General features: G+C 36.9%; 1 protein-coding gene across 6 annotated transcripts; it reads right to left on the bottom strand.

Moving 5' to 3' along the window:
- Nucleotides 1-224: 224 nt before the first annotated feature.
- On the bottom strand, nt 225-25,147 carry C3H1orf116 (chromosome 3 C1orf116 homolog). Of its 6 annotated transcripts, none has more exons than XM_087959605.1 (5): nt 23,898-25,147; nt 19,291-19,409; nt 9,147-9,301; nt 4,707-4,881; nt 225-3,737 (listed from the first exon to the last, which is right to left on the bottom strand). In XM_087959605.1, exons 3-5 carry the CDS (start codon nt 9,258-9,260, stop codon nt 2,284-2,286), a joined length of 1,743 nt encoding a protein of 580 aa, XP_087815731.1. In that variant the 5' UTR covers nt 9,261-9,301; nt 19,291-19,409; nt 23,898-25,147; the 3' UTR covers nt 225-2,283. The 6 variants fall into 6 exon arrangements, with proteins under 6 accessions (XP_087815731.1, XP_087815733.1, XP_087815732.1 ...); XM_087959607.1 differs by having other exon boundaries at nt 19,291-19,404; XM_087959606.1 differs by lacking the exon at nt 23,898-25,147 and adding an exon at nt 23,755-23,809.
- Between the last annotated feature and the right edge of the window lie 889 nt (nt 25,148-26,036).

The raw sequence follows: 26,036 nt of genomic DNA, 5'->3' as shown, positions 1-26,036 counted from the left end.
TTTAATTTAAACTAATATTAACCCCACCCAATCAATGATAGGGATCTGCATTAAATATGCACTCATATATCACTTGTTGAATCAGGAACTCTTGAAAATGAGCATCAAGCATAAATGTGTTTAATCAAGTCTTAGGGTGTTCCCCACAAAACAATCTCTCACCAATTTAAATAATAGGAATGAACACTATTTATAACATGAAGGAAGGCAAAATTCTTTATAACTAGCTTCTGTAATTCTTTAATCCAGAAATGTAGAAGCCTACTTACAAAGTGAAATTATACTATGGTTAGAAATAGCTAGCATTGGTCATAGCATCCATTTATTTAAACCCCAACTTCATCATGAAGGAACTTCCATCTGAAATTGCAGAGAGTTCTTACAAACTAGTTCATGTATAGGGCTGAATAAACCAAAGACTTCATCTGTTGTAGAAGAAATTTCTAGGTTACTTGTAGTCTATATATTTTTTCCAATTCAATTAAATCTTCCAGACTTAAATGCAACTCAATTTGTATGCAACTGAACAAATTCATTTATAATTTGTCATTTCTATAAAGATTTCATGATATGAATGATGAGATTGTTTCAATGATGTAATCTTCCATGTATTATATTTTGGAAATAATGCAAATCTCTCCTTAAAATTAGTCCATTGAGTTTTCACCATAGTAATGTTGTCCCCTACCTATTGAAAAATACCTTACAATTTCCTCTCTTATTAATTTACATTATTACATTTGCTGTAGGGATCTTGATCAACAGCATATAGTATTGTACAAATAAATTGCTGGAATGGCTTAAAAATTCCTTCAGAATATCATAAATCTAATAGTCTTAATTTAATTGATATAATTATCAGATAATCATTGTCATTGTTCCTTCAAAGGGAATGTATCCATCTATATACATAACTGAGGAGGGAGAATTACTGGAAAAAATATAAACTTTATGGCCATATCCTAAGGCGGTGGTCCCCAAGCCCCAAGCCAAGGCCCAATATCGGGCCGTGGCCTATTTGAAACTGAAAGGAATGAGCATGCGCACAAAGCTTCATTTGTGCGAGTGGAAGGGGCGCCCACCCAAATAACACACACTGTCAAGACACATTTTAAAATGTTTGGAAATTCATAAAAATCACAATTTTTTTAAAAGAAAGATTTGAAGAACACATATCACAGGCTTATGATTTTGCTTCTACTCTATATCAAAATCTTAGATTTCAGAGTTGTGGTGCTGCTGTTGTTCTTGAATGAGGTTTTGTTCTGCAGTTCAGTTGCACAATACCTAATATTTAATCCCAGTCTTTTCATATACCTGCCACTGTTTTCATAGGAAAAGGAAGGACTAAGCTACAAAGCTTTATATTACTGAGATTTTTGTAGTCTATAACCCCTGATATATTTGTATTTCATTTTTACAAGAAGATAGCTTTACTAGTTAGAAGCCCAACCTTTTTCCATACAAAAGTTTATTACTCAATCTTTTAGAAGCGTGCACTCATACATTCCATTCTAAATAGCTGTGTGATTTTAAATTTGAATACAGTGATAATCAATTCACATAAAATAGGTGTGGCAAACTAAATCAACTTTATTTCTAGCATCTATGTGTTATTAATTTTTAATTTAGAATGTGAAGCCAATTTACAAATGAATTGTCAATTTCTTCATTTTTCACATTTATATGCAATGTATTCTTTATTCATTCATTAAATAGACACTGAATGATCTACATATACGAGCCAAATAAGTACTGCTGGTTTCAGTGAGCAAGGTTACATTAGGCCCAGTCATTTAAAAAGAAACCAACATACTACTATTGCAGCTCAATATTGACTAAAGATTTCTATCCATACTGTTATTGTCATGATATAAGTCTGTACAATATTTCAAAAGTTCATGGTTTGCCCCATGCAATTAACACTAACATTTTAGATTTCCCCCTTTGACTAAACATATCTATCACATACAATCATATATTTACATATCACAATAGTCAAATCTTTGCACATATATACACAAAGGCATCCTATACAGGTGGATTGGAAAATTTCTTTGTTGATGGGAAGTGTACTGTATAATAAATGGCAGAATTAATTGAATGATTTTTTAAAATCAATGTTAATCTACCCCTCAATGCTCACATGCTATACACAATCTTGAAAGGTATAATGTAACCTTCGATTTCTCCATTTGGATGAAAAAATATAGAAGAATATATTAAATAAGTATATTAACCAAAACTGAACATACAATTTTTGCGTTGAGTCAGCTATTAAGTTTACTCCTTCAATAGGCCAAGCTTCTTTAAAGCTTCCTTTCTGTTCTCTTCTGTGGCCCCTTTAGGGGTGATTTTTACACTAACACATGCTGGCCTAGGAAGCTTGGAGGGGTGCTGAAGTGGGTAAGATTGTCGGTCATGACTTTTGTCCCACTCAACATTATGTTGTTTGTTTTCCTTCAGATCAACAAAGTCTTTCCCTGTGCCAAGAGATGCTGGGCGCATCCGGTTATTCCTGAGAAAATTTGGAGTGATCTTGCTGAGAAAAGATCTTTTATTCTTAAAGTTCTCTCCCTCGCTTTCAGAAGTGATGCAACTACTCAGACCTACACCAGATCGTTCCAGTGTGTTAGATTTGAAATTTGCCTGTTTGATCCTTGAGATGCTAATCTCAGTTGGTTGGACTTCTTTGACATCAGTTTGGTCAGACTGCTGGACAGATTTCTTATGAAGAGTAATGTCATCCATGTTTACATTCTCCCTACTGCCAGTGTAGGGCATTTCTCTTGCTTTTGAGTAAATAGAAGTTTTGATCACTTGGTCATCTGGATCCTTTTCATTATCCAAAGGGAGTCCCAGTTTCTCAAGAGCCTCCCTCCTTGCCCTCCCTTGTTCTTTTTGGAGGGCATAGGTTTTATCCATGGAAAAGTCACCAGTTGCAGCTCTAGGCCTCCCACTGAATGGCAATGATACTTTTATCTTATGTGTTGGATCTATATTAAGTGATGCAACATTACTTTTGCTGGTTTTGAGAATAATATTTGGGGGCAATTTTCTAGGTTTCGGGGCAGTAGGAGGGCCTTGCTTGAAACTAGAATCCAACTGAGATTCTTCCAGTATATGTTTATGATCAATTTCTTGATGATTAACAATTTGCTCAGAACTTTTCTTGTTACATTTAGGAGAGACAGATTTCAGAAAGTATTTATTTCCAGCTGCTGTCTCCATCATCTCTGGTGGAAATTCTTGCTGGACAGCTCTTGCTTCATATTCTTCCGTTACACCTTGGTTCCTCTTACTTTCATAATGAGATGTTGCCCCATTTTCAGCATGTTTCCAAGAATCAGTAAGTATTGATTCATGCTGCATTACGATATGGCTCTTCCTCTGGTCTTGGAATGGTTCAGGAGGTGGAATTACTACTGATTCCAACTCAGAGATTCTTCCCTGAGTACCTATCTCAGGCACTTCTTTCAGTACGTCCAAAGTCCCATGCTTAGAAGAGTCCCATAAAGTTGGATGTAATGGAGGAAGAGTTTTTAGTTCATCAGCATTAGTTTCTGATGCTTCAGCAACAAAAATCTTGCAAGTCTGAACAGTACTTTTTGCCATGATATCTTTTGGAAGGCTGTGGTGGCCTGGACTTAAGATGGCAGCAGGTATTGAACCAGAAAGAGAGGTGTTGCCTTTTGGATCAATTTGTTTATGTTTTCCAAGACAGTCAGTATCCAGTTCTACAAAATAAAAAATAGAGGTAGGGGAAAGACAAGGTAAACAATAATATATTCTATTTTTTTTAGCAACAAACAATAGGAAAGAAAGTTATCAATAGGGGAAATATAAGCCAAGAAGGAATAGAACCAAATATTCATTTAGATTTTGCACAGTTATTACATTAATTTGATAAACTTTGGATGAAATAATAAACCACGAATATGAATACATTATCCAAGAGTTTGCACATTTCCTCCAAGAGCTGAGAGAAACTATAAAAATGCTGGTTTTCTATCGCAATTTCAAGTGCTTGTATTGTTCAGTCATAGAATACCACCTTTTATGAAGAAAGATAAGTTCAAAGTACAACTGTATAAAAAAAACTTATTGAAAATTTTCCAGGCATATATATTGACTATATTTAAAAAATTAGAACTAGATCTGAGACTCAACAGGTTAGACATTTTTAATGAAAAGCTAAAGAATGTTACTTTCCTTATTTTGATGATGTGAATTTTGACTAAAAACATCTATTTCCTGAAACTTAATTTCTTACATGTTAAATCAACATATAATTTCATCTCAAAGCATTGTATTTTAATGTTATCAAACCTAAAACATATCTGTACTATATTAAAGCTTTTTCCGATAGTTTGGATGGCAGAATAACATCAACTATTTTGTGACCTTAAGTAGAGGTGGTATTCAGCAGGTTCTGACCAGTTCTGGAGAACTGGTAGCGGAAATTTTGAGTAGTTTGGAGAACCAGCAAATACTACTAATCTCTGACTGGAGATTTTACATGCCCACCAAACCACACCCATATAACCGGTAGTAAAAAAATTTGAATCCCACCACTCACCTTAAAGCATGCTTATACAAACAGGAATTTAAATCTGTGTCTTGTTTCTTCAAAATTCAGTCAAGAATTACTGTTCAGCTGAAATAGCCCCATTACAAATCACTTATATAACAGTTCACAAACTTACCTTTGGGGACATCTCTTGTAGGCCATGTCCTTGGAAGTTTAGAAGGTTCAACAGCTTCTGCATCATCAGGAGAAAGTCCATTGTCTGCTTCAGCATCTAAAGAATGCAAGGTTTCCTCAAGAAACATAAGGCATTCTTTTTCTTCAACTGTTAGATAATCAAAGCCACTGTTACTCTTTGAGACAAAAACAAAGAACAAAAAACTCCTGAGTAAAGGAGAAGTCATAAAAGCTTGCTCTTAAGAACTAGAATTTCATCTCCATTTCTTATCTTCCATTCAAACTTATCAATCAATTCCTGGGAAATATTAACCAATCTTTCTAACCAAGGTCAATAAAATTCTAACTTTTTGTCAAAACAGGGCATACATTTGCTTGTTTTGTTTTCTGCACCCATCATTGCTGACAATAGTTCAATCGGACAACTATAAATTAATTGAAATAAAACAATTAAATGTCAGTTGTGGTTTGATCCAGATAGGCTCAGTTCCTTACTTGAAACTGAAATTTGATCTAAGTCAACAATAAAACATAAAAACCACATATATAAAAAGCTTATAAATTGCACCAACAGATACAATAGAACACATATTTCTAACAATCATTCCTCAACAGTTGGAATATTAATTTTCCAATTTCTCAGTATAATTCTTTTAGCTACTACTCTACCTCATGATCTGTACAGCCATAATTCTTGTTAATTACTCAGATTCCCAAGTTTTGGAATACAGTTCACTACCTTATTAACATTTTTAACATTTAAGAATTTAAAGGTTTTCCTTTATATATATATAAAGTTGCTGCTTGCAGTGGCACGAAGCCGAAAGCACCAGCCTGAGGATGGCGAGTGGGACCTCCCAAAACATCGCCAAGATACTCTTAATCTTACATGGGAAAAGACCCAAACACACCTAGACCTACATACCTGTACCCGTGAAAACCTATGAATATATATATATATATATATATATATATATATATATATATATATATATATATATATATATATATATATATATATATATATATACTTGGTTATTCGGGTTTTCTCCGCATATACAGCGCGTATATTCAGGCTGGTGCTTAGCAGTGCCAGTGCAAGCAGTGGCTTGCACTGGCATATGCCAGTGCAACCACTGCTTGCACTGGCACTAAGCCGGCACCAGCCTGAAGATGGCGAGGGGACCTCGCCAACGCTGCAGATACTTTGAATCTTACGGGAGAAACCCATAACCAAAGATCCACATACAAATACCATAGAACCTCAGAAAACATATATATATATATATATATATATATATATATATATATATATATATATACACACACACATACACATACACATACACATACACATACACATACATACACATACACATACACATACACATACATACACACACATATATATATATATATATATATATATATATATATATATATATATATATATTTCACGGGTACTTACATGTATGGCATTCAGCTTTGTTCGGGTATTTTCCCACGTCATTATAGTTGTGCTTTTAAAGTTGTAGCAACGTTTTGGCAGAATCTCATCTGCCATCATCAGGCTTCTGTATTGTGTTCATCTGTGAGTCAGACTTTTACAGTTGTTTCAGTTTTAAGTTTGGGGCTAGCCTACTGCTGTGCCAGAATGGTTTTTTCTTCATCCTTATTGGTTGGGAGTCTTGGTCTGTGTTTATTGTTCTTGGAGTTTGCTGTGTTCTGCTTGATTGGTGTTTCTAATATCTTCTGTCTGTTTTGTGGCTTTTTTTGTCTTGATTGGCTGGCAACATTGTGTTCCTGTATTGGAGGCTTTTAGTGCATCTTGGCTCCGAGTAAATGGATGGCTATCATTTATTAGGAAGCTAGGTTTCATCTGGGTGCCTGGTCGGGGTGTGTTTGAGCTGGAGGTATCAGGGGGGATCTGTTTGTGCCCAGGTGTTTGCCTGGCTTGTGGTGTGGAGTTTTTTTTTGTTTGTGAATGCAGGCTTCCAAATAATTGACAGTCTGGTGGAATAGTCAGCTCCAGAGGAGCACCACTACAAAACCTAGCTAAACACTTAGCAAAACAGCTACAGCCCCATGCTGAAACAGCAACTTCACGTGTACAAAACTCATACCACTTCTTGGAAATGATCAAAGATCTACACGTGGAACAAGAAGATCTGCTTGTAAGTTTCAACGTGGTTTCACTATTTACTCAAGTCCCAATAAAAGAAACTCTTGAAATCATCAAAAATAAATACCAACCAGCTAAACACCTCATGGAACTAGCAGAACACTGCTTAACCAACACATATTTCATATACACAGGACAAAGATGCAAGCAAATTGAAGGAGCCCATATGGGATCACCACTGTCACCCGTCATTGCAAACCTGTTCATGGAAGAATTCAAATCCAGAGCCCTGGCTAATGCCACTCACAAACCCAAACTATGGTTAAGATACATCTATGACACATTTGTGATTTGGCCCCATGGAAAAGAAAACCTAAACAATTTCCTAACACACCTAAACAGCACACACACCAAAATCAAGTTCACCATGGAAATGGAAACAAACAAACAACTACCATTCCTAGATGTACTAATCTACAAAAAAACAGATGGCACACTAGGACACACCACATACCAGAAGAACACACACACCAACCGCTACCTCAACGCCCAATCCCACCACCACCCAGCACAGATAAACTCCGTGGCCAAAACACTAATCACCAAAACCAACCGCCTGGCAGACAAGACACACATAAAGACTGAACTATGCACCCTGACTAAAGTACTGACAGCCAACGGCTTCCACAAAAGCAAAATCACCAGCTTGATCCACAAAAACACACTGAGACATAATGGAGACCTAGAAGATGAACAGACCTATGGAACAGCTGTCCTGCCCTGCATAAGAGGTACTACAGACAAATTCAGTAAGATACTACACAGGCATCACATCAAGACTGCCTTCAAAACAGACAGGAAAATAGCAGCCATCCTTAGAAACCCCAAAGATAAAATTGACCTGGAAAACCAAGGCCTACATGAAGTCCCCTGTGCATCATGTCCTGCCACATACATTGGACAGACCAATAGAAGAATAAGTATCCGCCTGGATGAACACAAAAATGCAGTCAAAAAGCTGGAACACACTTCCTCACTAGTCCAACACATGGAAGCCACAGGTCATAGCATCAACTTCAATGGCACCAAAACCCTAGCCACTATAGAAAACCCTAGCCACAGAATCATCAGAGAAGCCATAGAGATTGAAAAAAGACCAGAAAGCATGAATAGAAGAGATGATTCCACCAGGCTGGCAATCATTTGGAAGCCTGCACTCACAAACAAAAAATCTCCACACCACAAGCCAGGCAAACACCTGGGCACAAACAGATCCCCCCTGATACCTCCAGCTCAAACACATCCCAACCAGGCACCCAGATGAAACCCAGCTTCCTAACTAATGATAGCCGTCCATTTACCTGAAGCCAAGCTGCACTAAAGGCCTCCAATACAGGAACACAATGCTGCCAGCCAATCAAGATACAAAAAGAGCCAAAAAACAGACAGAAGATATTAGAGACACCAATCAAGCAGAACACAGCAAACCCCGAGACCAATAAACACAGACCAAGACTCCCAACCAATCAGGATGAAGAAAAAACCATTCTGGCACAGCAATAGGCTGCCCCAAATTTCAATCTGAAACCACTGTAAAAGTCTGACTCACAGACGGACATAATACAGAAGCCTGATGATGGCAGATGAGATTCTGCTGAAACGTTGCTACAACTTTAAAAGCACCACTACTATGACGTGGGAAAATACCGAACAAAGCTGAAGGCCATACATGTAAGTATCCGTGAAAACTTTAGAAAACAAATATATATATATATATATATATATATATATATATATATATATATATATATATATATATATATATATATTCCAAAAAGATACTTGATGATCTCATGACTATCATATGGGTCAATAAACACTCAATTTCTTTATATCTCAAAAACAGAAAATCTGATATCCATTCTTTCAAATATATTTTTTGACTTTAATACACCCTAAATACACTTTTTTCACAAATCACCTTTTAGTAGATACCATTTGAACATTTTAAAGAACATGAATCAATTGATGGGCATTTTTGATTATTCCAATTCTTAGTCCATGTTTAAAATATCCAAGAAATGTCCACTTAAAGCATCATTTTTTATTTATTTATTATTAGATTTGTTTGTCACCCTTCTCTCTTTGAGGGACTCTGCAGTTTACAAACATTAATGTTATTAACCTATATATAAAAAGTATTATTTCATAATACAGATAAGGGATATGTTTACTATACTTTACAAATTATCCAATGCCATTAAAGCAATAGATACCACACAACTTTCAAAATAAATCAATACACAAATAAATAATTACCATTTCCAAAGAACTGGAGTTGTTGCTGATAACACTGTCACAGCTGCTTGCACTGTCAACAGTTGGTGTGGGATCTGGTTCAGCTATTCCTACCCATAAATCTTTTTTAGGCATATCAAGTTAGATAAGAGAGCAATCCGTATAATTCAAGAGCTCTACGATAAAAAGAAAACAAAACCATAAATATTCTGCAATGTCAAAACATATTTAGGACAAAATTGAGAAATATTAAATGTTTTATTTTTTTACATTTTCATTTTTTGTACAAGCTTTTTTTTAAAAAAAAAATATGCTCACTAAATACATTTATGAAAGGACTGTTGTTTTTTGTAGCAGTAACTCATGACTATGCATACAAAAGTGTCCAAATTAACACCACTGAAATTCTCTGGAATTATGGGTAACTTCATTTCATTAAGATTATATAATTAATGAGCACTTCCTTAATCTGAAAGTACTTACCGGTACTCTTACAAACCTGATTTACATGGTGTGTTGAAGGTAATTATGCATCATAAAATTACTGTCCACTCTTAGCAATCACACAAATACACCTTGTCTAGATTGATCTGTCTCTAAGTGGTTGTTCATGTTTTATAATCACCACTGTAATCAAATCCACCCATCCTTTTGCTAGTCATCTTCTTCAGTTTCCCTATATTTTTCCCAACATTATGGATTTTTTAAAAGAGTTAGGCCTTTACATTATGTATTCAAAATAATGACAGTTTGAGCTGCCTTTTCATTTTTGCCTCAAGTGAAAACTTTGAATTGATTTGTACTATGAATCATTTGATTAACTATCCATGAAATTGTTAGGGAGTCATCCAACAACAAAGTTCAAAAGCATTAATGTTCTTTCTATTCTGCTTTTCAAAGTTCAACTTTTACTTCCATAAAGTATCAAAGGAAAATGATGGCTTGCACTTCTGATCTTTCACAACTTCTGAATATCTTTCCAAGGCTTCATTACTACCAAGTACAGGTCTGCAGTGTATTTCTTCCTTTTTGGTTTCTTTACTATTAACAATCAATCTTAAAAGGCAGAAGTTATCCCCCTGCTTCATAACTCAGTTCTCAAATATTGAAGGTATTTGCAAAATAATCTAAGCATTATTTTCTACAATTGTCCTATTACATGTAATACTTCCTTGAAAAAAAAAAGTGAGATAACCAACCCAAAAAGAGAAAAAGACTCCAGCACCTCTCCACCAGTAATCGGCAGTCAGGTCAACATATATTAACTCCAAGGTCAACTTCAGACCAACAATCAAGTAGGCAATACCCCAATCAAAAAATTCATCAGAGCCATCAGTAAGCAGCCCAACCAAAGAATCCCTAAGACCACCACCACTCACAACAGAAAGGCAAGACACCAGAATATAAACTGATAGCAAACAGCACTCCTTACTAGCACTGATGATACTACCTAGTTAGGATAATGAAACGTCTGCAAGAAAACAAGCAAACTCAGAGAGCACCAAGGACCCCCGCATTGTAAGCCATTTGCCAAAATTTCCCAAAGGCACGACCAGTTCTTTATCCTTTTATGAACAGTTAGCCAAGCTGGCTGAGGATTATATCCAAAGGGTACCAGGTTAATGAATACTGCTGTAGACTCTGACCCAGTTTAATTGCTATAAAGTTTCCAAAGAGAGCTCAACCCATGGAACTTCATGAGCATGCTGAAGCAGTTTTCTTGGAAAAAACATGGTAATAATTCTTCCAAGATATTTCATGAGTTCCCAGTTCAGTCCGCAGCTCTGGTGTATGTTGGTGGTCTCCCGACTAATTTGACTCTGCTTAGCCTCTGAGTCCAGGTCAATCAGGTGCGCTACCTGCTTAATCAGTAAGTGGAAATCTTAATTTCTCCAAGGTCATACATGGAAAAATGCATTAGAGAAGCACATTTTATTTTGCTTTGTGAAGACAAAGCAAATTTATTCCCACATAAAATCACAGGCAAGGAACATGAGAGTGGTCTCCCTAAATGTTGTCTTGCTTTATTAATTAATAGTTATAATACCTATTGACTAACAATGCTGAAACAAAATGAAGATTAGCATTAAATAATTCAAAGTTGTAAGCAGTCATAGGTAATGAGCCTATTTGCTTAGGGCAGAGGCCAGGGTGTGTGTTTACCTACCACATACCTGACATTCCGTAGAGAAAGGAGAATGCCTTAAAGAGACAGCTATATACTCAACGCAACCACTTTTAATACAGAAACATTTTAAATTAGGGTTATTTAGATAGCTCCATCTTTCTACTGTGAATAACATGTATTGGGAAGGGGAGATAAGAAGTATATTTCATTCTTCAATGAATTGAAGTCTAGATTACAAACAGGAAGTTCTAAACTATGCCTGCAAGACTAGAATGTGGCCAAATCCAAAAATTCTAGGTTTAGCCAGTATATATGTAGTGTCCTCAGTAATTCTATTATTAAATCTGGTTGCAAGCTTGTAATTTGTCTCAGGTCACTTGATAAATTTTGTTCTTGAATGGAAATTCAACACCTCATTGGCTTGTTGTGGTAAGGAAAATAAGAGACAGGAGTATTAGGTATGTTTGCCACTTTGATTTACAAACAAAAAGTCAGGATAGGTATTAATGCCCATATGTGACACTGATACGTTACAACATCCTAGGTTCTTGGAAAGAACTTGATGAGTATGAAGCAGTGGTGGGATTCAATTTTTTTTTTACTACCGGTTCTGTGGGTTTGGCTTGGTGGGCATGGCAGGGGAAGGATACTGTAAAATCTCCAGTCAGAGGTGGTATTTGCCGGTTCTCTGAACTACTCAAAATTTCTGCTATAGGTTCTCTAGAACTGGTCAGAACCTGCTGAATACCACCTCTGGTATAAAGGCCAACATCACATAAAGAACTGGCAATGGTGACTTCATCTTGTTGTGAACAGAGAATAATAATTCTCATCAAACCACAACAATCTTCCTATTTCAGGTCTTTGGGAAGAACTCACTAGGTGGATAAAAATGCCAAATCCAATCTAAACATTGGGCTGACTGTGTGATAAACCATAATACTATTACTATTAATAATAATGAAGTATTATGGGGCATATACATTAAAAAATATCAGGTTAAGCAGATAATAACAAGACTTGGCAACACCTAGGAATAGGAAAGTTGAAAAAAGAGGCTCAGGGGCTAATTCTGATTGCACAAGGCCAAGCCTTAAGAACAAATGCATACAAAACCAGAATTGAGAAAACTGCAATAGACAGCAAGTGCTACCTCTGCAAAAAAAAAAAAAAAAAAAAAAAAAAAACAGTGAAGCCCTGCTGCAACAAAATCACACAGATTGACTGCAAACAGTGACACAGCAAATTAGCAACAATAGTAAATTAGAAGAACTGCAAAAAAAAAAATCATTTGCCTGCAAGCAAAAACTAATAGGACCATTAAATGGAGAAAATAATGGAATATAAAGAAATCAAAGTGCTCAAGAACTTTAGAATTCAAACTGACAGACACCTGCCAGATAACACACCAGATTTAACAATTGTCAATAAGATTTAAACAAAAGTCTGCATAGTGAACGTGGTATCTGGGGACAGTAGAATAGAAAAAACTGGGGGGAAATAATAAAATATAAAGACCTACAAACAGAAATAGAACAACTGTAGCAGAAGAAAGCAAAAATAATATCTATAGAAATAGGCATCTTAGGTGCAATCACAAAAGATCTGGAGCACCATTTGAGCACCATCAGCATTGAGAAAAAAACCACCATCAATCAATTGCAAAAGATAATTGGAACAGCTTACACCTTTCAATAATATCTTTAATACTATCAACTATCAATATCTGCCTATTTCAGGTCCTTAGGAATGATTCAATAGGTGGATAAAAATACCAATACCAGTCTAAATATCTGGCTGAGTGTGTGAGCAACAATAATAAGAATTTAATCCTCCATCGCAGTTCCTAATCACTGTGTCATAACAGTATACTTTCCTTTATTTTGGTGGATTAGTCTGGACTGACAATTATGCAACAGAACATAAAGAAATTAATAGATTTTGTTCCCAAAGGAATGTGTTGTCACTTCCTTTAAAAGCAGGAACCTATCAAAAAAACATATACTTTCATCTCTTCCAAAGTTTTCTATAATATTGTACCTGAGCTACTTACAGACTTTAATTCTAGGCAGGTCCATTGAGAATGCAGTGCTAGACTAGGGGTTTAGTAAGTTATAGAATAGGAATCAGAGGTGGTTTTCAGTAGGTTCTGACCAGTTCTGGAGAACTGGTAGCAGAAATTTTGAGTAGTTTGAAGAACCAGCAAATGCCAGCTCTGACTGCCCCTGCCCCCGTCTATTCTCTGCCTCCCTCCCCTAGAGTGGGGTGGGAATGGAGATTTTACAGTATCCTTCCCCTGCCACGCCCACCAAGCCATGCTCACCAAGTCACGCCATGCCCACCAAGCCATGCCCACAAAACTGGTAGTAAAATAATCGAATCCCACCACTGATAGGAATATGCATTTCTGCAACATATTGGCATTGTCCATTTGCAGGTCTCAAGTCATAAGGGTGTCATCTCAAGTACTAGTAGTACCTTTCATGTCTTCAGTGAATTATCTAATTTTTTGCAATTCATTTTCTCCCAATCCTCCTTTTCTACCATTTTAAAATAAAAAGCACAGAAATCCAATTTTTGGGCATTCTGACTGCCTTACTGAAAATGTTGACTATGTAAAAATAACCCAAAATGAAAAGATTTGAATCTTAATCTAAGATACATTTTAATGTTAATATAATTTTGTTGTGTTTGCTTAAGCAATTATTAACACTGTAAAAAATAAATCTGTCTGAGAGCTTTCCTACCACTCCCTACCCATTGTTAAATACATTAGGCCATATTACCTTGTGATGATGTGGTCATAAGGTTTATTCCAGTAAGTCATGTTTTTAGCTCCACCTCATGCTTGTGTCACATTGTGTAAATTCTTTCCACAAGAGATGAGAAAACTATTCCTCTTATACATATTTAACCTTAGTAGTACTGGCTACATTGGCAGTGATGGTCCACCTCCTCATGGTGCCACTGGATACAGCCCACCCACTTTTGGGTGGTGCTAAACAGATCATGAACCCTGATGCCAGGCCCAGGCGACAAGTTGGTCAGAAATTTTGTTGTTACAAATGGATCGAAGCCACTAGGGCATCCCCCACAAGTGACTCCCAACCAATGTGAAAAATGGACAAGGGTTACCAGTCCAGGAGTGGGACTGGTTAAAGAAGCTAGCTCAAAAAAAGCCAAAATCTCTGTACATTGCCACTCTCAACATAGGAACACTGTCTGGATGCAGCCACAAGTTAGCAAAATCCTGAAACACCACCATATTGACATAGCATGCGTTCAGGAGACCAGATAGAAGGGACAGAAATCTAGAGGCATTGGAAAGGTTACAAACTGGTTTACTATGGCACTTCCAACAACTATGGTGTTGCTGTTGTTGTGAGTAAAGATCTTCACAGCCATGTGCCTGAGATCCAGAGAAACTCCCACCGCCTTATGTCTGCCACCATCGATACACCCACCTGCTGACTCCAGGTGTTTTTTGCTTATGCCCCACAAACAGAACTTGATGAGGACACCAAGGATCAGTTGTGGAATGAACTGCAAACTAAAATCTGTGTCCTGAAGAAGACCTGCTGCTCCTTTGCAGTGATTTGAATAGTCATGTGAGAAGCAATCAGGATGGCTACCAATGCCACAGGAACAAAGGTTATAGAAACTGCAATGAAGATGGATTTCAAATCCTGAACTTTGCAGAAGCAAATGATCTGCAACACATTTTTCAAGAAACATCCATACCATCTCGTTACCTTCACCAGTGATGGAAATAGCAGTCAGATCAATTTTATTCTTTTGAGAAGATGTGACCTTCCCATGGGATGCAACACCAAGGTTATCCCCTCTGATGTTCTTGCTCCACAACACAAATTACTTGTTACAGAAAAAAAGGCCATAAGAGAATGAACAGCATCACAGGCCCAGAGAGGATCAAATGGTGGAAGCTGCAGGACCACAAAGAAGCAGTGACCAGAAAAATTGTATTCCCACCTATCAGTGCAGCTACAAGCAACATCACCTAATCAGCACTCTGTGACTCTGTCATCACCACTGCCAGATAAATCCTCCACATTACAACATTAGATCACCATTATATTGACCAAAAAGTATGGCTCTGGACTGAACAAGTGCAGGAGAAAGTTAAAGAAAAGAAGCAAACTTTCAAGAAATGGCAGGCAGATAAGTCCAAAGAGAATCGACAGAACTATGTAACCACCAAAACAGCAGCCAAGATAGCACTTGCTGAAGCCAGGGCAGAACACTACCAAGACCTACATGACCACTTGGAGATAAGGAAATGGACGAAAGACATCTACTGATTGGTTAAAGCACAGAAAAAGGCTGCCCAAGACATCAACTATCACATGTGCATTAAGCACAAGGATAACAAACAACTCCAAGATAAACAGGAAATCCTGCAATGATGGCAAGATCATTTCAATGAGTCCTCCAACATTGAATTCCCACATCCACCAATTCCAGAAAGCACACCAACACATGATCCAATCCACTCATAACTGAGGAAGTCAACAATGCTGTGGACAAAATGGAGAACCTGAAGGCCCCTGGACCTGACAATCTTCCCATGGACTTCTGGAAACGAAAAGAAGTGTGAAACACAGGGATACTGATAACAGATAACAGATAATCAGAGTTGGACGGGCATTGTAGGTCATCTAGTCCAACCCACTGCCCAAGCAGAAGACCCTACACCTGTGATGGCGAACCTATGGCACACATGCAGGAACTGGCACGCAGAGCCACTTCTGCCAGCACATGAGAGATTGCCCAGAAGAGCCTCACTGCACATGTGCATGTGCTGCCCACTCGCCAGCTGATTGCCAGGTATCTGGCATGCATGCGCAGGAGGTGAGGTATGTGCACATGCGCAGAGATGCTCAGGGCACATGGGTGGGTCTTGCGCGCATGTGCAAAGACGAACAGGGGACTCATGCACATGTGCAGAGATGCATGTCACACATGGGGGATCGCACACACATGCACAGAGATGTGCGGCACATGTGGGTGCGTGCACATGCGCAGGGGGCATGGGCCCCCACACAAGCATTGCTTTTTGGGTGCTGGTAATTTTTGGCACAGGAGACCAAAAAAGTTAGCCACCATTTCTGACAGATGGGAGTCCAATCTCTTCTTGAAAGTCTCAAATGATGGTGGTCCCACAACTTCCGAGGGCAAGCTGACCTTGGCTGACCGAGTTCTTCAATGCTGTAACAAACACTGTCCATGTACCAACTGATTGGTCAACAAGGGTAACAGCTCCAATTTTCAAGAACAAAGCTCAGCCAGCTGCCTTCTGTCTCACATTATGAAGATCTTTAAGACAATCCTTGATCAATGCATTCACATTATTGCCCAACCCACCATCAACTATGCGGTTTGTCAAAGGCTGGAGAATAACTGATACCATCTTTGCAGGCTGCCAGCTCATAGAGAAATATCATGAGAAGAGACAACCACTACACATGGCATTCCTTAGACCCACCTAATTGTACTGTATGGCACTGAATGCTGGGCAGTAACAATAGGGACCAAAAGCTATCTCCATGCCATGGAAATATGAATGCTCCATTGGATATTGGGCATCTCCCTTCTTGACCACATCACAAATGATACCATTTGACAGCATTTGGGTGTAGCACCAATTACAGAGAAGATGAGAGAAGGCCAGCTCCGCTGGTATAAACATGTCCAGAGAGCAGCACCTTCCATCATTCCCAAGACAGCCTACCAACTAGTAGTCAATGGCTGGTGACCTCAGGGGTGTCCAAAATAGAGATGACAAAGCACCATCAACAAAGACATGCAAGCCATGGGTCTCCACCCCGGAGATGCAGTTGACTGCGCAAGGTGGCGTATATGATCCAAAAAGTAGACTCTGTGGGAATATGCTAAGAAGAAGAAGCAGTAGGGGTACATCTAATTCAGTGAGGCCACCTTTGCTAGACAGTATGTCCATTCAATGTACAAAAAGCATCTCAATCACATCATCACTCCAGTGAATTGTCTTACACAGCAAAGAGGAAAGTTTTTAGATTACAGGATTTTGGAGGCTATGATTCTAATATTTAATTTTCATATAATAAAACAGCAAAACTCTTAGAATGAATGGCTGAATCCAGCTGCCATTCTAAATTTCCCATAAGGTTCCAGAATGGAATCATCTAGCTCAAGCATGGGGAAAAAAATCTAAAAAAGAGAGCATAGGTAAATATCCAATAGAACACCATATTAAGGCCTTGGCAGCTATTCAAAAGTGCTAAATAGCTGCCAGTCCTGTTTTACAAGTGGCTGCCTAAGTTTAACACAACATCTTGATCAACCTTAATCCCAATTCCTCTTGTCATAGACAGGCAACTTTCAATCAAATTACTTGTCTTGTGTTACAGTATTCAATACTTATTATAGAGAAGTTGGGTAAAACAATTTTCCAATACTTTGGGATTTCTAATGTAGGAAAAGGCTCTAAAATGAGATTTAAAGAAGAGTGAATCAATCATGATATTCATTCAGATTGATTTGGAACTCACCCAACTTCACCCTAATTTTAATTCAGAAATTCAAATCTCTTTGCTTTGAGTAAAATTGAAAATCAAAAAATGAGTTTAACTACCAGTATGTTTTTTTCAGAAAGCACCCTGAAATCTAAAGAATTATAGTATTATGTATTATTCCAGATTTTTTTTTTAGAAAGGTACAGAGTGCTTGCATTATACATCTTAAAAATATGTGGGTGTAGTTTTTTTATTTTTAAATTCAACTTAGGCACCAGCCAACATGCATGGCTCACTCTCTCACATCAACTCTGGGTGGCTCCGAATATAATAAACAATAAAACATAATAAGAATAAAACAAGATGGGATCTATCACTCTGTACAAAAACATAGACAAAGAAACACATTCAGCTTCCATTTTTTATTAGTAAAGAAATTACTAATAACCTTTTTATTTCAATCAGGGATTACATCTGTCAGTACAATTTGAGGATCTGTTTTTCAAAAGAAGACTTCTTTCCATCATATTAGGGTGTGGTATAATTTGTTATGAAAATTACATATGGTACAACTCTAGTTCGAACTGCATCAAGGGGAAGAAACCAGCAGACTTCTGCTGAGGATTTATGATGAACCAGATGTTTCTGAAGGAGCAGAAAAGGCACTGGGGTGGAAACCAGCAGCCAAACATGAATTCTGGCTAGCACAATCTCTCCAGAAGGAGTGATCAAGAGGTTGCCCATTTGCAATCCAGATGATTATTTCTTGTGAGTAGACTTCTGGAACTGTGGTCTTTGAAATTACTTTATGAATTGAGTAGCTGGAGAGGGGATGGTTTCCACCAAGCTCACTGCTGTAAAGTAGGCTTTATGGACATAAAATTAGCATCAGCTTCATTTTTTAATCATTTTTGAATATAATTAACTTATAGCTAAAAAAAGGAGCTATTTGGAACCTTTGGAGTGATAAGTTTTATAGTAGTACAGTCCTTATAAAAAAATTAAATATAAGTTAAAAGACTTTTGAAAAAGATGTAAAGAGAAATCATTTCTTTATTATACAGTATTTCTTTTCTTTCTCTTTACTGTATTCTTATTTTTTTTCTTTAATTTCTATTTTTCCCTACACATTTTATTTTTATTCTTTTATTTTTTTTTAGTTTGTATTAGTTTTAATCTTTTAAATCATAATAATAAAATTTCTATTTAAAAGAGAAAGAGGCTCACCAAAGAGGTTATAATGACAAAAAGACAGCTATTTAAGCTTATTTTCTTTTTCTGAATTGACAACGAAACAAGAAATGTAATAGTGATAGAAGATAGAGCTTCTAATGACACAAACATATAAACAATCAGAATTGTTCATGTATACACCCAACAGTCCATGTTTCAAGTACCTATTTTAGTATTTCTGCTTCTGGGAATGATCATTAATAAACATGCTATATTAATTCAACATCACTTCCCACAGCATTTTCCTTGTGGGTCTAGGACAAGTCACCCTGGCCGACTCTCCACAGCTGACCTGTTGCAGTCGATTTGCCACAGCTGACTCTTCACAGTTGACTTGCTCTGGCCAATTTGCCCTGGCCAACTCACTGTAGGACCATTCAGTGTGGGATGACTCAATACAAGATAACTGTACTGGGACAAAATAAAATATGAATGACAAAAATTAAAATAATGTCAAAGAAACAGTGGCGTATAACAGTACAGTTATCTCATGTTAAGTTATCCAGTGTTGAATTGTCTTGTGGCGAGTTGTCTCATGGCAAGTTGGCTGGAGGAAGTTGGCCAGGGCAAGCTGGGGCAAGCTAGGGTAAGTCAGCCAGGCAAGTTGTCGCGTTCTGTTCCTTGAAAACCCAATTAAAACCATTTCTAGCATTTCAAAATTTTAAACTTCAAAAAACTGAAAACTTCTAATATCCATCAATTATTATAGGCCAGTGCTATCTTTGAACTCACATCTTACTTTGGTGATTCAGAAACATAAATCATACGGACCTCTATAATATTTAGGTGCAAATGTCAGTGTTTGCATTTATTTATGGATGATTTATGAACACCTTACATTTGCCTTAATGTAATACAGAATGATGACTCTCAAACAAATATTTTTTATCTTGATCATCAGTGATGCATAATAATGTCATTAACTGAAAGGAAGGAAGCAGAGATGACATGGTAGATTTACAAACCTTTGCATTAGGCATTTTTCCAAAATAATACCCTATCTAAAAATCAAGAGATTCTTACCAATCAGATATAATTACAATTAATATGATATGTAAAGCAATCGTCTCACACTTTAAGCTCTAAATACATAAGAGTGAAGCTCTTGAAATGCATCATAGGGCTCCACAAGTATTTTTTCCCTTCTCCAAAAACTTTCCTCAAATTCTCAGAAGCATTACAAGAGTCAGGTTCAGAAGCATTGAAGACTGAAAGGTCCAAGCCACCCATCATATTTCTATGTGGAACACTTATTTTTGACAAGCTACAGAGTTGGTCTAAACGCTTTCCCAGTATGTATGTTCTTTAATGAGAATGGAGGTGATGACTACTAAGATTCAAATTACACTAAGATAACAAGGCTAGCAAAGTGCTAGCAGCACTTCTTAGCATAGTCCTTGCTTAGCCTCCTTTCCTTTATTCTATTCATCAGGTATTCAGTTTCTGTGCAAAAGTTCAGAACTTATTTATATACAGTATACCATACAGATGGAGTTCTGGATACAGAATACGTTCTTTGTACTCCATTAAATTTATGCCAGCTGGTTCCTAGAACTATTGGAAAAATAGAGTTTCTTTATCATTCATATATTATAAAAGTAAAGGTAAAGGTAAGATTTCCTCTGTCCAGGCATGTCCTACTTTAGGGGGTGGTATTCATCTCCATTTCCTAGCCAAGGAAGCCAGCATTGTCTGAAGACATATCACTGGTTATGTGGCCAGAGTGACTATACACCGTGGTGCATGGAATACTGTTACTGTACCACCGAAGTGGTACTTTTTTATCTACTTGTATTTGCATGCTTTCAAACTGTTAGGTAAGCAGGAGCTGGGGCAGCTCACCCCATTATGTAGCACTCAGGTCTCAAACCTGGATTGTCAACTTTTCAGCTGACAAGCTCAGCATCTTTAATTGCCGAGCCATTGCACCCCTCATTTATATATTGTAAAAAACATCTATCGTGTCCTTTTAATGCATATATAGCCACAAGTAAAACACAGATAGAGCACCCTAGTAGTGCAATACCAATTCAGATCATGAATGAATACAACAGTATGGAGTGAACTCTAACCTTCTTTTACCAGAGCTTTTGTTTTCTTTAGTTTTGAAAAAAGGTTTTAATAACATACAGCAGAAAAAGGAGAAGCAAAAGAAGCAACTGAGTATAATTGCCCCTGAAACAGTTATGATATGTACTTGAACTCAGAATCTTAAATTGGCTTACGTCATTTATTGTTTCTGCAGTGGGGTTTATTTCATTCAATTGTCAGAATTAAAATATTTGCATCTAAGTAATATTTTTGAAACACCCAAGCCTGCATTTTTATTGCCATGTATATTGCTGTGGGATTCAAACTGCTTTGTGTAATAAATTGTTTTGTTTCCCCACAAAATTTGATTTGCTTCAAAAGCCAACAACTCTAAACATCTTTTTCAAGACAAAGTTTTACTGAGAGGTCAGATTCCAGTGTCTGAACAAGGTATGCTTGAGAAAAATTCTGGATTCAAGATCTCTCTTTTAAAAACAGCGAAACTCAAAAGTAAGGGTAGCAAGCTGAAAGGTGTGGTTCCAATTTTTTCTAACTTGTGCAAGACTTACTGTGGGTGGCAAAAATCAGTTTCGCTTGTAAAGAAATTTGAACAACACAAAACTCTAAGAATTAACAAAAGTAGTTAGAATAGTTCTAAAAGCTATATTAAATATTAACTAACATCCTTGAATACTAGGTCTCATGGTATCAAACTGTGAACACAGGGCACAGCTATACTTTTTTTCTGGGTACATATTTGAGGAAATGAAACAAGGTGCGCCCACGCTTAAGATACCAACAATACATATGTGAGCTAACTGCACCAGGGAAATGTTATCAGTCATTCTCATGTGACCTTCATACCTGGGACATTTTTTAAATCAGCAAATTGTAAAGCAGAGCCATAGAAGACATATTAGATGACGCTAAGAAACTGCTACCAGTCATGGAACTCTATCTTTTCCTCCTCCAATGCATTTTATTTCAACATGAAACTGTTGAAAGGCTGTCTTTTAAATAAAATTTAATTGTTGTGTAGATACACATTCAAACTTCTATCATTTGCATCATCTTGTTTTATACCAAACTGTTTTACTGAAGATTTAAAAACAATTAAGCAATAAAACAATTGCTTTATTAACGATGGATCAGTATCCAGAATGTAACATTAGTGTTATATATCACTTCTTTATTTGCCATTCAGTTTAACTTGAATACTTAAATTGTATCTTTCCTTGAAAATTCCCTGATGAACATTTAAATCTATATTTCTATGGTTCCTAGCAAAATATGAGAGCCAGTCTGGTCTAGTAATTAAGGCACCATGCTAGAAAACAGAAGACTGTGAGTTCAAGTCCCATTTTAGCCACAAAAACCAGCTGAGTGAGTTTAGACCAGCCACACTCTCCCAAACCAACCCACTTCACAGAGTTATTATTGTGGCGGGGGGGAAAGATGTTGGAAGCTTATTAAGCTTTATTCTTCCAATAATGTTTTCTAATAATTCGCTAAGCACATCATTCATAGACCTGGGTTATTTGTGACCTACTCAAATGAACATAGCCAATACCAGCTTGATATCACTCTTATTTTGTTGTATGTTAAAAAAAATTAAAAGTTGGCGATCCAAATTACAAAGACTATATTCAGCTTATTCCATTGCAAATTACAGAGGCCTATTATACCATCAGCTATTTTTCTGCTATACTTCACAATAACTTGAGTCAGTATTCTGAAGTCAGCACCTCTCAATTACATTGTTGTGGTTTATATGTAGTTTCTTATGACACAACATCTGATTGCTCAAAATATCTCATTTTGCTAGAATTTCTCATACGACAAGACAAATACCAAAATCATCCTACACGTTATAGTGTAAGATGGGACTTACATAGGAGGGGACTTAAGTTCACATAAAGTCCCATGCAGTCCCTCAGAACACCTTTTGCACTGAATTTCAGGGGCATGGTCTCTTGATATTTTGAGGCACAAAATACATATATATTTTTAAAGATGCTGAATAGTTAAAAATATAATTTACAAAATACTCAGATAAATGGTAAATTCTGTGTAACTCTGCCTACTTGTACCATTTTCTTCTCACTACAATACTTACTGAATAAACCTCTGCCTATCTGTGAAACAGAATGAGTGCTAAAGACAGACTCTTGAATGCATCTACTTAATTGCATTTCAATGTCATGTTTGTGGAAAAAGAAAAAGACAGAATTCCAACATGTATGGACAAGTCATTTGACCCTATATGCACAAAAGAGAAATCTCTAATAACCACCAATTACAGCTGCATATCTGCACGTTCCAACTATCTTAATACCTAATTAAAATCATTTACAGTTCCTTTTGTTTCACTACATTCAACTAATAAATTGTAAATTTCCATCCATGTTAAAATAAATTCAGTCAAATATATTATAATTACAGTTGAGGTAAAGTAGCCTTTGTTTTCTATTGCTGATAGAAGAAATAGCTATCTTATAGCAAAAACATTTCTACTCAGTTCCATCTTTCAATGGTTTTAAACTAATACCTGTTCTTAATATAGAAGCAGATTCTCATTGTTTTGTAATTTTGCATAGTAAACATAAGAAATTCTTTGTTATTCCAAAAATGTAGTTCTAGAAACTGGAATCTGCTTGATGCAGTAAGAACTTGATCCTATCAGCAATTTTTTTGTAAAGAAAAGTTTGTCCTGGATACGACTTACTTTCATAAGGAGAAATTAGCCTTTCCACCATCACTGAGTAGCAACTCAAAGGTATGTGAGAATAAAGCCAAGAAAGAACAAATAAATACAATAACACACCGTATCCTTTTAAGCAAACATAGTTTAGTTAGAGTTTAACTCACCTTCGCTAGGAAATGAAAACAATTCCACGTACTCTGCTCTGCACCAACACATCAAACAGGCTATACTACCTCCTCTGTTCTGTTCTTGACCTCCCACTGACTTACCTAGACAGGTAAATTCCTCCTATCTTTCTTCTCTCTCCACCCTGAAGGTGACTCCTCCCCTAAGCTCTTCATTCCAGCTGTTTCCTAAAGAAAAGGGGAGGAGGGATTACAGAGTTCTTGGCTAACCACATGCTTTTTTTCTTCTATTCTAAACAGTAGCACCCAGAAATGAAGCAAAACAGATGACTATCTTTTTAAAAACTGAATGTTATTAAAGTAAAATGCTTTTGTAGTTAAAATGCTGCTTAGGGCTGAGTTCCCTAGCAAGTGCAGGAAGTAGGTGATTTTTAAAAAAGTTTTGGGAGCAAAAGTAGAACAAAAAGGAAAACCATGCAAGGTTGAAAGTATACTGTCACGATTAAATCCACTAAAGTCAAAGTATGTTATATTCATAATTTAACTTCCTTTGATATTACAGGTAGTCCACATGAGTATAACTGAGCCCAAAATGTATGTTGTTAATTGAAAAATTTGTTAAGTGAGTTTGTCCCATTTTACAATTTTTCTTGCCACATTTGTTAAGTGAACCACTGCAGTTGTTAAATTAGTAACATAGTTGTTAAATGAATCTGAATTCTCCATTGACTTTGTCAGAAGGCCGCAAAATGACTCCTGAACACTGCAACTGTCATAAATATGAGTCAGTTGTCAAGCATCTGAATGTGAATCACATGACCATGAGGATGCTGCAATGGTCAGAAGTGTGAAAAATGGTCATAAGCAGGGGGACTTCCAGTTTGAAGGGCTTCGGTGACAGACAGAAATCCGCGATCATGAGCAGTTTCTGTCTGGGCTCGCCGCTGGAGCGCCCCGAGCCAGCTGGTTTCAGGGCTAAGCCACTCCGTAGAGGTGGTGAAGAGGGGGGAGACCGCCAGCAGGGTCGAGGAGAGCCGCATCTCTCCTCCTCAGCTGGCCATTACTCCCTTTCCCGAAGGTGGTTGCAGCGGTGGTCAGAAATGGCCACCACAAAGAAGAACTCGACCAGAAAAGAATGTGCAGGAGGAAGATAAGAAGTGAAAGTTTTGGCTGACTGGGTTAAATTGTAAAAGCAACAACCAAGGTACCCTGGAATTTAAACTTACAAAAAATAACATCGCTCCCAAAGAAGAGTCGGAAGCAGTGAAGGAAAGTGAAAAGGAAAAGGCTTGGCTTTTTTCCCCTTCTCTCTCCTTCCCTATACTGACAACTAAGAGACTTAAATAAGAAATCGGAAAAATCCGCTTTGACATCAATAAACAAAATGCCAAAGGGATAATAAAGATTTCTGGACATTAAAACTTTTCTTTTTCATAAGCAGGAAGGGAGAGAAAAAGAATAAGGGCAGGATCTGAAAGAGGGAGGAGACTGCCTGGAATTAAAAAGAATCTACAGTAAAACTTCAACAAGACTTCTAAAAGATACATTTTAACTGAAATTTTGTAACTAAATAGTAACCCCAGGAAGAGAAAGTGGAAAAAAAAAGAGCAAAAAAGAAACAACTTGCGTGTATTTGGATTATTTGGTGATCTTTGGACTCTTGGTTATTATATTTAAATGACTAAAATCAATTGGGTGGTTGTTTAAAATTTTATACAATGGCACCACTTCTGGATGAATTGAAAATGGAACTTAAAAAGTACAAAGAAGATGCACAAGAAGGGGAGGGTTCTTTTGGCTTTGTTTTTCAATTCTTAGAAATTGAGATTTGGAACTATGAGAAACAACAAGAAACGATTGCAAAACAAGAAGACTGGGACAAAGAAAAAGCCATCTTTAATGAACAAGTAATTTTATGTGGGGAAGAAAAAGGAAAGGGGGGAAAGAGAATGGAGAATTTAAGACTTAAAAAAAACAACCAAAGAAAAGAAAAGTAATTTGAAAAATAAGTATAATACTGGAAAGCAACAGAAAAGGGGAATACAGAAGAGAGAAATAGAGGTAGAGAGACAAGGGGGTAAAAAGGGGAGAGAGAAGAAGAGAGGGAAGAAGGGAAAGAAAAGAAGTTACAAAGGACCAGAGCAAGATATAGAGAAACAGGACCTATTTAGAGATAAT

The sequence above is a fragment of the Notechis scutatus genome, chromosome 3, assembly GCF_049901735.1.
Source record: "Notechis scutatus isolate UNSWTSFEM ecotype Mainland chromosome 3, rNotScu1.2, whole genome shotgun sequence".
Taxonomy (NCBI): Eukaryota; Metazoa; Chordata; class Lepidosauria; order Squamata; family Elapidae; genus Notechis; species Notechis scutatus.
Note: the sequence above shows the minus strand (reverse complement) of the source record. Positions and strands in the feature narration are given on the sequence as shown.